The sequence below is a fragment of the Lactuca virosa genome, chromosome 6, assembly GCF_052849685.1.
Source record: "Lactuca virosa cultivar CGN04683 chromosome 6, Lactuca_virosa_CGN04683_v6, whole genome shotgun sequence".
NCBI classification, from domain to species: domain Eukaryota; kingdom Viridiplantae; phylum Streptophyta; class Magnoliopsida; order Asterales; family Asteraceae; genus Lactuca; species Lactuca virosa.
The window spans coordinates 248,536,790-248,550,893 of NC_136431.1; the positions used below are offsets into that span (position 1 = coordinate 248,536,790).

A 14,104-nucleotide genomic window follows, 5' to 3' on the forward strand; every position below is an offset into this window, starting at 1 on the left:
TGAAATTTCACAATTTTAAGATATTTATTGTTAATTACTAGTAATTTCACGTTTTTAAGATATTAGTTGTTTATGATTTAAGGTAATTGTTTTATACCTTATTCTTTTTTATTATTATTACAAGTAATAAGTTTGAACTCTTAAAACCGTTTGAACTCCAAACTGCGGTTAAAAACCACACCAAATTCATGCAGTTAATAACCGAAAAAAAACGCACCGCAAAAATAACCGCCTAACCGCACCGCAAAAATAACCGCACCAAACGGTTTTGAAAATGGATTAACCGCATTTGCGGTTAGCGGTGAGGTTGTGGCTAATAATCGCACCGAACGCACCGCGCTATTGCCGCCAGATGGTTAAACAAATGCCAATGATTGTATAATGGTCGACTATCTTTTAGCGATAATGATTTCTTCACCAAGACTGAAAAAGGAGAGTTAGTTTATATCAAGGATTCGACTTATTCTAGTTCACAATCGGTTAAATAGGGTTTTGATGCATACCTTATACCTTGAAAACATATTACACTGACGGTGTTCAACAATCGATTCGACGAAATCCAACTGATTCACACTTCCCCAAGCCTCTGTAATCTGTAGCACCGACCAATCAAACGACCAACCCTTATTGATGACATGATTCAAGCACATATCAAAGCGACGATTGAAGATCGACATGATGGAGGAGATGGTGGGCGGTGGTTTGTTGTAGTGGTTTTCCGATTTAGGTGTGAATAAGCATGACGGTCGTTGGGGGACAATCAGAAGAGAAAAACTTACCAAGGGGGATGATGGCGGAGGGTGGCGGTGGAGGTGGGTGTCGTTGGCGGAGGGGAAGAACGGGAGGAGGACGGTGCTGGAGGTGGGTGTCGTGGAATGTAGAAGAGGTGTTGTAGACAGACGAAAGATGAATTTTAGATGGTGTGGGGATTTTTTATCGCAACAAACATCTACCGGGTGAGAAGCGGTGGAGATTAGCTATTGGAAGAGAAGAACGGTGAAGACATTAATCATCCTAAAAGAACAGCAAAAAGCCACGTTAGTCATACCAGCCGTTGACCAGCCAAAAGGAGCCATAAATATCAACCAACCACCACCATCTTTGACCAGCTTTAACCAACCGATGAACAGTAACTAGCTGGCTCTAGGTTACTGTGATAAACCTTCCCACAATTCATATGTATTATATAATGAACTAACACAAAAATTACCACATGGCTCGAATATATATGTATATATTTATCTTTTTGTGCTCCAAACGTTTTGACTTGTCAAGTTGTCGCGCGCAAGATATAGTAGGCTCGACAAACTCAAATAATTTAAGCAATTGGCAGGACTCACATTAAGTTTATATAATTATTTTTTGAAGTGATTCGTGTCTCTACCCAAACAAGAAAAATCAAGAAAGTTTAATCATCAAATTAAGAAGAGAAATTAAATATCCTCCTACTTTTCCTCCTAATTATCTTCCTACCCACTTTAAATGATGACAAGTGTCTTAAAATGATAGGAGAATATTTAATTTCTCAATTAAGAAACAATATTGTTCTAGTGTCCAAAAAGTGATAAAAATGGAAACCAGGGACTGAACCTGTTGGTTTATATAATTGGTCTAGACGGTCGGGCTCTCTCGACATCAGACGCCGTCTATCTTTCTCTCTCTCTCTCGGCGAGAAACATGCACGGAAGACCGAGGAAATCTGCAACACCAGTAGACGAAAATGCATCAGCTCTCAAGGCTGCAAAGATTCGATCCCTTCAAACTCAGTTTCTCCAAAATCATCACAACAATATGTACAAATTCTATCTCAAATCTCCATATTTTTAGTATTTTTTTGTATCAAAGGCATCGATTGATCTGTGTTTATATACTGGGTTTCGTAAAATTAGTTACACGAAAGAAGCCCTAGAACTCAATGCTAAGCTTCTCGAGATTAATCCGGAGTTTATGACCGCTTGGAATTATCGAAAACTGGCGTTTGAGCATAATATTAGTAGTCAATCAGAGGTCGAAAAGGCAGATTCGGATCACGTCAAATCGATTATTGATGAAGAACTGCGAGTTGTAAGTTCTTATCTTGCTCTAATTTAAATGTCTCCTTACACTTCCGATTACATAACCTTAATACTAGGTTCCAAGAAAAGAGTTCACTAACTTTGTGATCAAACGACACATGTTTAACCTAGATATTGATGCGCATTACCTTGTGGAAAGATATAAAACTGTTCTTGCTTGAACATGATAATATTTTAACTGTATATTACAGGTAGAGAATGCCCTGAGGAAGAATTTCAAGTCTTATGGAGCTTGGGATCACCGGAAATGGGTGGTAAGCAAGGGGAATTCTTCAACAGAGCGGGAACTAAAGCTTCTAAATCTGTTCCAGAAGCAAGACACCCGCAATTTTCATGCATGGAATTACAGGAGGTGAAAGACCTCTATTTGCTGACATAGTTAATCAGGGTATTATGTAATCTAAATGGACCTGATCTGTTATACCTTTATCAGATTCATAGCAGGGTTGAAGAACATATCAGATGAAAAGGAGCTACAATTTACAACAGATATGATAAATGATAACTTCAGCAATTATTCTGCTTGGCATAATCGTAGGTATGTTTGAAAAAAAAAAAAAAGATTGTATATGTATGTATCTGTGTATATTTAGTGCACTTCCATTCTATCAAGGGACAAGAATACATGATGGTATTTTCATCTGTAGTGTACTCTTAACTCATCTGCTGGAGAAAAAGGTTGAAGGGTATTTTCCAAAAGAGATCTTTCTAACAGAAGAGTATGAGTTTGTAAGAAATGCTGTCTTTACCGATCCAGATGATCAAAGTGGATGGTTTTATCATCTATGGCTTCTTGATCAGACTGTTAAAGTTGACATGCCTATTATGGTTTCTTCTTGGCCTCCTTGTGGTTCTGATATCAATTTACCAATAGCTAATAAAGTGACATTTCCCATTGTTCTTTATTTCAATGAAACTGTTAAAGGCTTAAACTCACATACAGTTACTGTTGAAACTGAGTCTGATGTGTCTAAAGATATTACTTGGAGTCCACTTTCAACAAATAAGTTTGGATGTGGTCAAGCCTGGGTGAGACATCTGAGTATTCCCCATGAAGAACTTAACTCATCAAAGACTTATGAAGTGAAAATCAGGTCAGAAGATTCTCAAGGGATAACTTCTTTATCTGGGGTTCCTTGTAGCCAGCCCTGGTCTTTTGCATTTAGGGTTTCTGTATGCCATGATCTGCAGCCTGATGAAGGAAAGAGTTTTGGGAGGATAACGTTCACAGATGAATCTTTTTGTACAATTGACACAAGTTTGAAGAGTATCCAATTGTTTAAATCATATTTTGAGGTGACAAAAAGTGATGATGAGCATCCCACATCTTCAAAATGGAAGCTGGAGATGATAGCTAGTGAAATAGCTCAATACCAAGAATTATTGACTTGGGCAGAGTGGTATGTTTGGCCTTTTCCTTACTAAGCTTAATGCGTGTGTTATTTTTAATTTGTTTTTTTTTATTTAATAGTAAAATTGGGAAGCTTACACTTGCGAGATTATTAATGGCACATGATGCCATGATGTCAACTGGCACTTCAATCACTCATGCAGAGGAAGTTTTGGAACTATATTCTGAATTAATGAAATTAGACCCTTCACATTACCAATATTACAAGAATGAACACAGCTTGGTTTTGTTAAAACAGGTAATTTTTTCTTCACATATCATCTTCTTTGGTTCTATTTATACATGTTTGGACTCTATAAGAGCTTTGAATGGTATTATTGCAGATGACTTCTTGCATTGAATCTTTACTGAAATACTGCTGGCAATATAAAGAGTCAAATTCTTTGAATATCACTGGTTCTATATGTTTAAGATTGAATTCTTTATCATTGTCACGAATTGGGTCTTTTGAGAGGCTATTGTGGGTGCAAAGTCTTGATCTTAGCCACAACCAACTTCACTCTATTGAAGGTAAAAAAAACATTTGTAATTTTTATTCTAATTCTCAGTTGCATGCTTCATTTAGTATAACATAAGTTGGGCTAAATGCAAGAAATGGCAATGTATATACATTTATTTGCATTAAACTTTAGAAAGAAAACAACCAAATTGAAAGTACATTGCTATTTATTGACAGGATTGGAGGCTTTGCAGCTTCTCTCATGCTTAAACCTTAGTCACAATAAACTCGCGAGTTTCACAGCTTTAGAGCCTTTGAGATTCTTGAAGTCACTTAAAGTCTTGAATGTCTCCCACAATGAGATTGGTGCACACACTGTAGACACAAGACGATATTTATGCTCATCTCCCATGTCACATACACTTTCATATGATCCAAATTTTGAAGAATTTGCTAATGGTGATGATGCCAAATTGGTCAACTTTTGGGAAGCATATTCGATTTTTGGAGGCTTGAATTTGATGCAATTAGATATAGTGGGGAATGTGGTTGTTGATGAAAGGTTTGTTTTGTTTTTGTTTAAATTGTTGCCTCAACTTAAATGGCTTGATGGTGAAGAATTACATTAGTTATAGTAATTTGCTTACGTTTATGTATTCTATGCATAATTTATATTGGATTAAATATACAAGAAATTGCAACATACTTTTTTTATCTACTTTTATTTAGCCCTTCTATAATCATGTGCACATGGCAAATATTGTTTTTAGAGTAAACTACATTTTTGGTTCGTGAGTGTAGCTGATTTTTGCAATTGTGTAATGTGTTCCCAAAAAGCTCTCTTGCAGTTTTGGTTTTTATTTGATTTTTGCAATTGTGTAATGTGTTCCCAAAAAGCTCTCTTGCAGTTTTAGTTTTGGTTTTTATTTGAGATTTTTGGAACGTGTTTGTCCTATTCCAGTGAAATGACTATTTTTCAATCTATAGTATAGGTTTCTCTTCTTCTTCTTCTTTTTTAATTTCCAAAAGCATAGTCATGTTACTTGGAATAGTGATTACAATAATAGAAAAAAAAAAGTTGCAATAACTTCAAATAAAGACCAAAATTCAAGAGGAAAATTTTTGGGACAAAACTGAAAGAACCAGCTATACTTAGGGACTAAAAATGTAAATTAGTCTTGAAGGGTATAATTGTAAATAACTTGGACCCTAAACTCGAAACCTTAAACAACTCCAACCATCCACCATATTACATTATTTTTTATTACATTATTTTTGTGTTTTAGAGGGCAAGAATACTCCAACTAACCTTCAAATTTAGTATTATTTTTTTGTTAACTCCATTTTAACACCAAATATGAAGGTCAAATGTGAAGGCTTCTAAAACCCACAATTTTAGAGGTTGATTGGAATTTAAACACTATTTTAACGCTAAACAATCACTATTTTGGTGTTTGTGGTTAAAGAAACTCTTAGTTCAATTAACTAACTTTGGATAATAACGTATCATATATATTTTAGATAATTGTATCATACCAAAAATATATTGAATATTTGTTTGTGAAAATATGTTGCCATCTTTATTCATGGCTCAACACGATTTGGATGGTGTAATTGTAATTAACAAGAGTGGTCACATTAGAAAAACAAAACCAATAAATCTTTTAAATATAGTAAAACTTGTCAAAAATCAAGTGATGTTTAGATTTTTGTTGGTGGTTAATGCGATGTGCAATTTTTTTTCTCAAATGTCATTCGATTTAAGAGGATATAACATCACTTCATTTAAAAACAAAACAGATAGCCTTGAAATGTCTTTAGTTGTGTATTTAGAATGGGCGGCATCACCCTTTTGACCCCCCAAAAAAAAATCAACTATGACCAAGCAATTAAATAAATCATAAATATCTTGGAACTTTTATGCTTTAAAGTCTTAAATCGGTGAACATATAGTTAATAATAGTATGTTCCACTATCCTGACGTATTGATGTAAATCTGTAATATAACAAGTGGCGGAGCCAGAATGAAACACAACGGGGTCCATTTTATATCTTATCCATTACCGACTTAATTAGTAAGTGAAAAGGGGCGGCGCCGGTGGCCGTTTCTAACTCCGGCGACGGCGGCCGTGTATCAACCCGTTTTTTTCCCTCTTAAACAGCTACTTTAAACAAAGAAAGAACGGAAGAATAAGGACAGAAGGAGAAACGAAATAGCAAAAGGAAGTTTCTAGTTATTTCAAATCTTGACCGATGGGTGCCAAAGACTAGAGGACCATATAATTACAAAAATGAGCATATATATATATATATATATATATATATATATACACACTAGGTGTCAGACCCGTATATTATACGGGTTTGATAAAACAAAATTTAAATATAAAGGTTTATACAAAAATTTATTTAAATTTGAAATTTTAGATTTGAAATTTAAAATTTATAAGTTTGAATTTAAAAGGAAAAATATTAAATACTATATGAGTACTAATATTGTAATTTATTGGTTATTTTCAATTAAAACAATTATTAATTGAGGTGTAAATATGATGTGTTAATTAAGAAAAGATTAAAAAAAAATAAGAAAATGACAAATGAAAATAACATTTAATCAAAAATACCAAAAAATGACATGTGTCCAAGTTAATGAGAGAGTGACATGTGACAAAATTATTTTCATTTATTAGGGAGGATATATATATATATATATATATATATATATATATATATATATATATATATATATATATATATATATATATGGTGGATTTCAAATTTAAGAAAGGTCCTTAGAACCCACTAATTATACATTGACTCCGTCATTAAAGACCATAATGTCTCTCTTTTCTGAATTTAACATGTTATAAAAATATAACACCCATGCCCACAAAATGAACTTACACCTTTTGAACAAAAAAAATCAACTATAACCAAGCAATTAAATAAAACATAAATATCTTGGAACTTTTATGCTTTAAAGTCCTAAATTGTTGAACATATAGTTAGTAACCATTAAAAGTATGTTCCATTGTCCTGACACGAAACACAACCAGGGTCCATTTTATACCTTTACCCATTAGCGACTTAATTAGAAAGTGAAAAAGGGTGGCGCCGGTGGCCGGTTCTAACTCCGGCGACGGTGACCGTGCAATAACCTGTCTTTTTTTCTCTTAAACAACTACTTTAAACAAAGAAAGAATGGGAGAATAAGGACAGAAGGAGAAAAGAAAAAACAAAAGGAAGTTTCGTTATTTCAAATCTTGACTGATGGGTGCAAAGACCAGAGGACCATATAATTACATAAATGAACATATATATATATATATATATATATATATATATATATATATATATATATATATATATATATATATATATATATATATATGGTAGATTTCAAATTTAAGAGGGGTTAAGGACCCCACTAATTACACATTGGCTCAGCCACTATCACCATAATGTCTCTCTTTTCTGAAATTAGCATGTTATATAAATGTAACATCCATACCAATAAAATGAACTTACACATGTTGATATTTTGAGAATGAATTCTATTTATAATATTAATAGGAATGTTGTGCGAAAGCCCTAAAATTAGGGAATTTGAAGATGAACAAATTAGAAACTGTAGATACGGTAAGCTGAAATGTCTTTTCCAAATCAGCTTCAAATCTTATTTCTCAATTAATTCATCACTACATTTTAATGTAAATGAATAATATTAATCTAGATATCGAGTAAATTATTTATTTGTACCAAAATGGATTGATACTTCTTTTAGTCTTTTCATTTTAGCTTTACACATTCTAGTGATTTATTAGTTATAATTTAAATACAATAATTAATATTTGCAGGATCATGGTATAAATCAAATGTGTTTAATGTAGAAATAGTATGAATACAACTATCTTAATGTAACCTTGAAGAAACTAATAGACAATAGTTTTAGAAATATTGTATTTATAATTGATTTAATTATAAGTATATATCAAACAAGCTCTTAATCTTTATATATCGAATTCAAATAAAATTCTAAATACATTTAAAAAAATAAAAATACTAACATTTTTTATACAAATAATTGTCGTAATAATGTCGAATCGAACAAAATAGTCCTAATAATGTCAAAACAAAAACCGATATTTCAAACCAAATCAATTGTACTTAGAGTTGAATATAAAGTTTGTAATCAACCGAACATTTATTAACCTTTAAACCTACAACGAAAACTTACTCTTCGAGATCTCTAGCTGCAACCTATAATCACATTCATATTCACACGAAAACAATTACCAAATTAAACTAATTAATCACTTAAAAATAGAAAAAAAATCACTTGTCGACTGATGCATATGCGTTCGAGAGAACTTCTCTTCTGCCTATACACAATTATGGAAGAAACCACGACATGAAGGACTCCTAGTGCTACCATAGCTTTAACAAATATATAATCGCTCTCGACAACTACCAAGACAAAGCAATTCATGTCAACCACCGACAGACTAGATTGATGTGGATTCTCCTTCACTACTTGTAGACGATTATGAGGGAAGCCATGTTCGGAAGAAGGACTCCGAGTGCTACCATAACTTTAATAAAGATATAATCTCTCGACAACTATGAAGATCGAGCAACCATTAACACACTGATGCAGATCATCGTTTGCCTGTGCATGCATTGGAAAGCACTTTTCATTTACATATACATGATTATGGGAAAACCCAAGGAATCAAGCACTCAAAGTGTTACCATGTTTTTTATTATGGTGTTTTAGAGACCAATGTAGTATGGTTTGTAAGATGTATCGATGATGGTCTCTGTAGGTGATGTGAGTTCATGGTTTGCAATCAAAAAGGTGGGAATATACAACTAGAGGAGAAAGGGCGAGGTGGAGCCATGGTCAGATATGAAGAAAGATTGGTAATGTAGGAGGGATGCATGAAAGAACAACCCATAGGGTCACCGATGAAATTATTTTGTATGAAATGGTGCGTTGAGTTAGGAATTAATTAATAAAACAATGATAATAATAATAATAATAATAATAATAATAATAATAATAATAATATTATTATATTAATAAAATACAAATTTGAGGGCGTTTTGTAGGATTTAACGGACTAACATTGTCAATGAAACTCAAGATTTTTAGACTTGTGGACAATTTTTTCAGAATATTTACATGTTAAAACAATCGATTGTTTTTTTCTTTATTCAAATCGGTTTTGTAGATCACTACTAACAAACACGAACCATGGGGTTTACCTCATCGGGAAACTTGTAACATCCTAAAATTTAAGACTATGTTTCTAAATTAATAAAGTATATAATTAAAATATGATTTATATAGTTAAATCATCAAGGAATAATCATATCGTCAGTTGGTATGAAGTTTAGAAAGTTGGAAGTGAAAATAATAATATTTTAAAAGTTAAAGGGCCAAAAATATCAAGCCGGAAAAGTGAGTTGACCAAAAGGTTTGACTCAATTAATGGAAGGGACTACCAAAGTTATGTAATTGATGGATGAGGACTTGTTATGACAATATTTTTGGTAAATGTGAAAAAATGAAGTAATGGTAAATTTGACAAAAAAAAACTAAAGGGACCAAATGTGTAAATTTTGGGAAGATAAAGATACATCTATTCTCCTATTGTGAAGAAAAACATGATTGATCTACATACCATCTTCTTACTTGGCGATTTTCATCTCATGAGTTCTAGGGTTTGGTTCAAGTGGAGATTTGAACATCCAAGCAAATAAAAGAAAGAACAAAGGCTTACAAGGTATAATTTCTTCTCTTTTTAACCTAGACAATTTTGTGAAGTGGGTAAAACCCTAATGTTGAGTCTTGTGAGATTCAATTACTAGGGTGTTGGTTTCTAACCTCCCGTGATTAGTTTTGATGGTTACAATCTCAATCCCAATCATCTCATTAATGTATCTGATGATTTGGGTAAATAAACAATCGTAAACCCTAGAATCCCAAATTTGGAGATCTTGTATTTGTATATGAAGTTATGATGGATTCAATGACCTAGATGATGTTTGACAACAATAAATATAACTAGAATGCTCAAACTCATCCATGGTGGTAGAATCATGTATAAGCTTGTATGGAGATGGATGTGGGAAAAATTATGGATCACTACATGATGATTGACATCTAAGAAGTGAATGACATTCATGAACATGAATTGACACTCTATAGATGATATTGGAACATAAACATGAATGAATGCTAGTGAAGTTCTAGCTTTAATGATTGTTTTGGCCTAATGACAATATGGGAATATGGAATGGAATTGAGGATTCCATAGTTACATTAGGTACTTACATTGAGATTGGTTGTGGTTTTATGTACTTGACAACATCCAAAGATGTTTTGAATGACTTTGCAACAAGTCACAATGATTGGAATACAAGGGTGAGCAACTTAAGTTTTTAATCCTTCCAGTTGTGTAATTATGAGCTTATCTTGTAAAAGGAGGACTTAATGAATTAAGTTAAATTTTTGACATGATAAAACGACTTATAGTAGTTCTTGGAAACTTTTAAAGGTGTTACAATTGGTTACCTAAAATACCAAAACCATCCAAGCAAGTTTAAGCCTCTAAAAGTAAGTTTTGGGTGTGTTTGGGGTTGCCTCAGGGTGTGACCCGCGTGGTTAGGGGTGTGGCCCGCGTTCAACATGCCTAACTCAACCAAAATTTTAACTTTAGTATTTTTCTCATAACTTTTGCATACAGACTCGGATTTACGCATAGATTTCGCATACACTCATATTTTTACATAGGGAATGAGTTGAAGCAAAAAAATTTAGTAATGGAACCTATGAGGGGTATTATGGTTATTTATTGACTTTTATACATGTTATATATGTGGTGTTTGAGAGTGTTGTTCCAAGGAAAAGAACTAGAAAAAGGACTAGAAACCTTATTATATATATATATATATATATATATATATATATATATATATATATATATATATATATATATATATAAAATCCAAGGGAGCTTAGCAATAGTACTTTTTTTACCTTTAGGTTTTTGCCACAAGAATTTAGTGAATTTGACATTTTTAGTCCCTAAAGTCAAAACTTTTATATTTTTATGTTTTGATTAAGTTTTTGTGTCTTTAGGTTTTTGCCACAAATCTTTAGTGACTTTGACATTTTTAGTCCTTGCAGTGAAAAGTTTTACATTTTGGTGTTTTTGCCACAAATCTTTAATGAATTTGACACTTTTCGTCCTTGTAGTCAAAACTTTTACATTTTGACATAAAAAACACAAAAAACCTCCTTTTGAATTTTGCCACCATATTTTCTCAACTTTGACAACTTTAACATTATTGTCACAACACTCTTGGATTTTATCCACCAATGTCCTTTTTTTGGTTGTACAAATTTTAGGGGGTGTGTGTTGCCATTTTTTCCACTTTGGGGTACATGGTAAAATAATTTTATGATGATGAAATACCAATGATTTGATATATGAGATGTTTTGAAATGAAAATGTTAAATACTTTTGAAAGAAATGTTTTGAAAGAATGCCTTAAAAGTAAGAACGTTTTGAAAGCAAATAATGTTTTGGAAGAACGAATGTTTTGATATGTGAAATGTGTCTTCTAAAATTATATCTTTCTGGTGATCTATGCTATTATAAATGATGATATAAGTAATGATAATGTTTGAGTGTGAAAGCTAGAAAGAAAGTAAAAAATGTACAAAGAAAACTGTCCGAACCATGATACCTCATAAGAGGAACTAGAAAAATCTATTGGGATGGTACCTTCCATTCGCGAAGTAGATATCTTGATATAGCATGATACCTTGGTGAAATGATTTTGTTCTTTTCACCTTGACACTTAACTTGGAAACAAATTATATGATATTATATGTTATGTATGAAATGATTTTCATGTAAATGTTTTGAAATGTTCTCGATAAAAATGTGATAAATGTTTTGGGTCACAAACCCACGTATCTCACGAGACATTATTGTCTTATGTATCTCTTTTATGCCATGTATCTCGGGTTATACGTAAGGATACAGTGATGATTGATAGAAGCTAGATGATGTGTATTGACAGATAGAGTGGAACTTGTTGAGTTCCTTAATATATGTATTGATGTAATTCATATTTGCTTTCTATGTTTTTTATGATGCTTAATGGTAACACCTAATGTTTAAATCATAAATGTTTTTGTGGGCTCGGTTTTTGTTAAACGTGGGTTAATACTCGAATGTTTTTATAACCATAGTATTTCAAAGTTTGAAAAAAATTGGGATGTTACAAAACCTCAGCCTCAGCAATGCCTCTAGCAGATTCAACATCAACATGCACCGAAAGCTAAACCGACAATGTATAACATTGTCGAAAAAATTGAAACCTCAGCCTCGACTGATGACTTGGGGCCAATTCGGTGTCAACATTTACCAAACGTTGAATCAACAACGTAGTACATCGTCGACGTAACTGAAGGATATGGAGTTGTAACTGGATCTAAAAGAGATGTTAAGACATGACCTGAGATCATCAATCATGACTTTGATCTTGTCGAGATGTTAGTGGTTTCAATGACTTGCTCGGTCTTTGTATCTGTTTATAATAGACTGATAATATTAAAGTCTCTTCTTCAACATATCCTTTAGCTGCATCTCATTTAGATTCAGATACAACTTCATCTCCTTTAAATTATGTTGATGATGTGAATGTCATTGGTTCAAATTCGAAAACATGAATTCCAAACCGGCCTCGAGGCATTAGCCGATGTCTAGATTTCGGTTACGTCGATGGTGTCATAGGTGCGTTGACGTCGAATCCGTATGAGGCATTGACCGAGGTCGAGGATTCTAAATAGGGCAGACCTCATCGTTCCTATTGAAGCTTGTACATGATACACCATACAAGGTATTCTTGATATCTCCTAGAGTCTACAAGTACATACATGAGCATCCAAATCAACAATATACAAATCACAATCATTCCTCAATTCAAAAACAATAGGGCCACTTGGGGCAACTTGTCAATTCATATAAAGAATTTACTAATTAACATTAGTTTGATAATTTTTCAATTGATATGGTGATTCATACATTTCACTAATAGTTAGTTTCATCTTATTTCATTTGACAGTTTGGATCGTGTGTGGTGTATTCTACCCCACTCCCATCTTCATCTTAAATCATATGACAATCGAATCGTGTGTGCTGTATTATACTCCACTCATATCTCCTTCACCAGACTACACCATCAGGAAAATATATTGATGTCTTCATCGTATAGAGTGTTCAAAAAATCATCATTGCATTCGTCCTTGGCATGTGCTTTGAAATAATATTCCGGTTCAACATCTATTAGAACATCCTCAAAATCTCCATCCTCGTACTCATCGTAAACATAAAATTCCTAATTTTCTTGGGATAATTTCTCCATTATATAATCGTGGCAATGTGAAAAATCAAAGAAATGTAACTAATTTTTAGTGAATAAATAGCCAAGACGAGGTTGAAGGGTTAAAATCCGTTGCAATTTACCCACCTTTGGTTCAAAGGGGGTGAGAAACCTAACACATTTCCCAAAATCAAATATCTTTGAAGGGTTTTTTGGGCTATTTTGTAAAAAAAAAAAAAAAGAATCATAGCTAAGGGCCTGTTTGATTTCAACTTACCGGGTCCGGTCAGTGCTGACTGCTGACTCGGTCAGCAGTCAGCTGTTTGATAAATACAAAATATAGCTGATTCGGTCAGCATTCCAATTAACCTCGGTCAGCCAATCCACTTACCCGGTAAGCAAAAAAAAAACTCTTGACTGAAAATAAGAAGCGTACCCTTGCTCGCCTCTAGCTTCCTTCGCTGTTAACCTAGACAAAAGCGACACCTGCTGCAGCTGATCGCCTCCATCGCCAACAGCTCTCCGGCGACGATTACACAGCGCCATCCTCGATCTGCACCTCATGCGCCATCTTCTCTACTGCAGGTAACGTTTTCTTGAGTGTTTTTTTTTTTTGCTTTTTTTTATGACTTTACCCAAGTGCAGAAATCTACTGGTTTTGAAAATATAGAATCTTGATTTGATTCCATTGTCTTGTTTCAAATGGTCTTGAATGTGCATCTGTTTGTAAATCTATTTTTGGAGCAATGCCACTCTAAAATCCGCTAGAAAAGGGAG

The 14,104-nt window shown here is 33.2% G+C and overlaps 1 protein-coding gene across 1 annotated transcript; it reads left to right on the forward strand.

Annotated features, from left to right (window-relative positions):
• The first annotated feature begins 1,615 nt into the window (after positions 1-1,615).
• Positions 1,616-4,628, forward strand: RGTA1 (RAB geranylgeranyl transferase alpha subunit 1). Its single transcript, XM_079056646.1, has 8 exons — positions 1,616-1,793; positions 1,890-2,064; positions 2,267-2,427; positions 2,509-2,613; positions 2,723-3,475; positions 3,547-3,724; positions 3,810-3,996; positions 4,163-4,628. The coding sequence occupies exons 1-8, from the start codon at positions 1,678-1,680 to the stop codon at positions 4,552-4,554; spliced, it is 2,067 nt and encodes a 688-aa protein (XP_078912772.1). The 5' UTR covers positions 1,616-1,677; the 3' UTR covers positions 4,555-4,628.
• Positions 4,629-14,104: the final 9,476 nt, after the last annotated feature.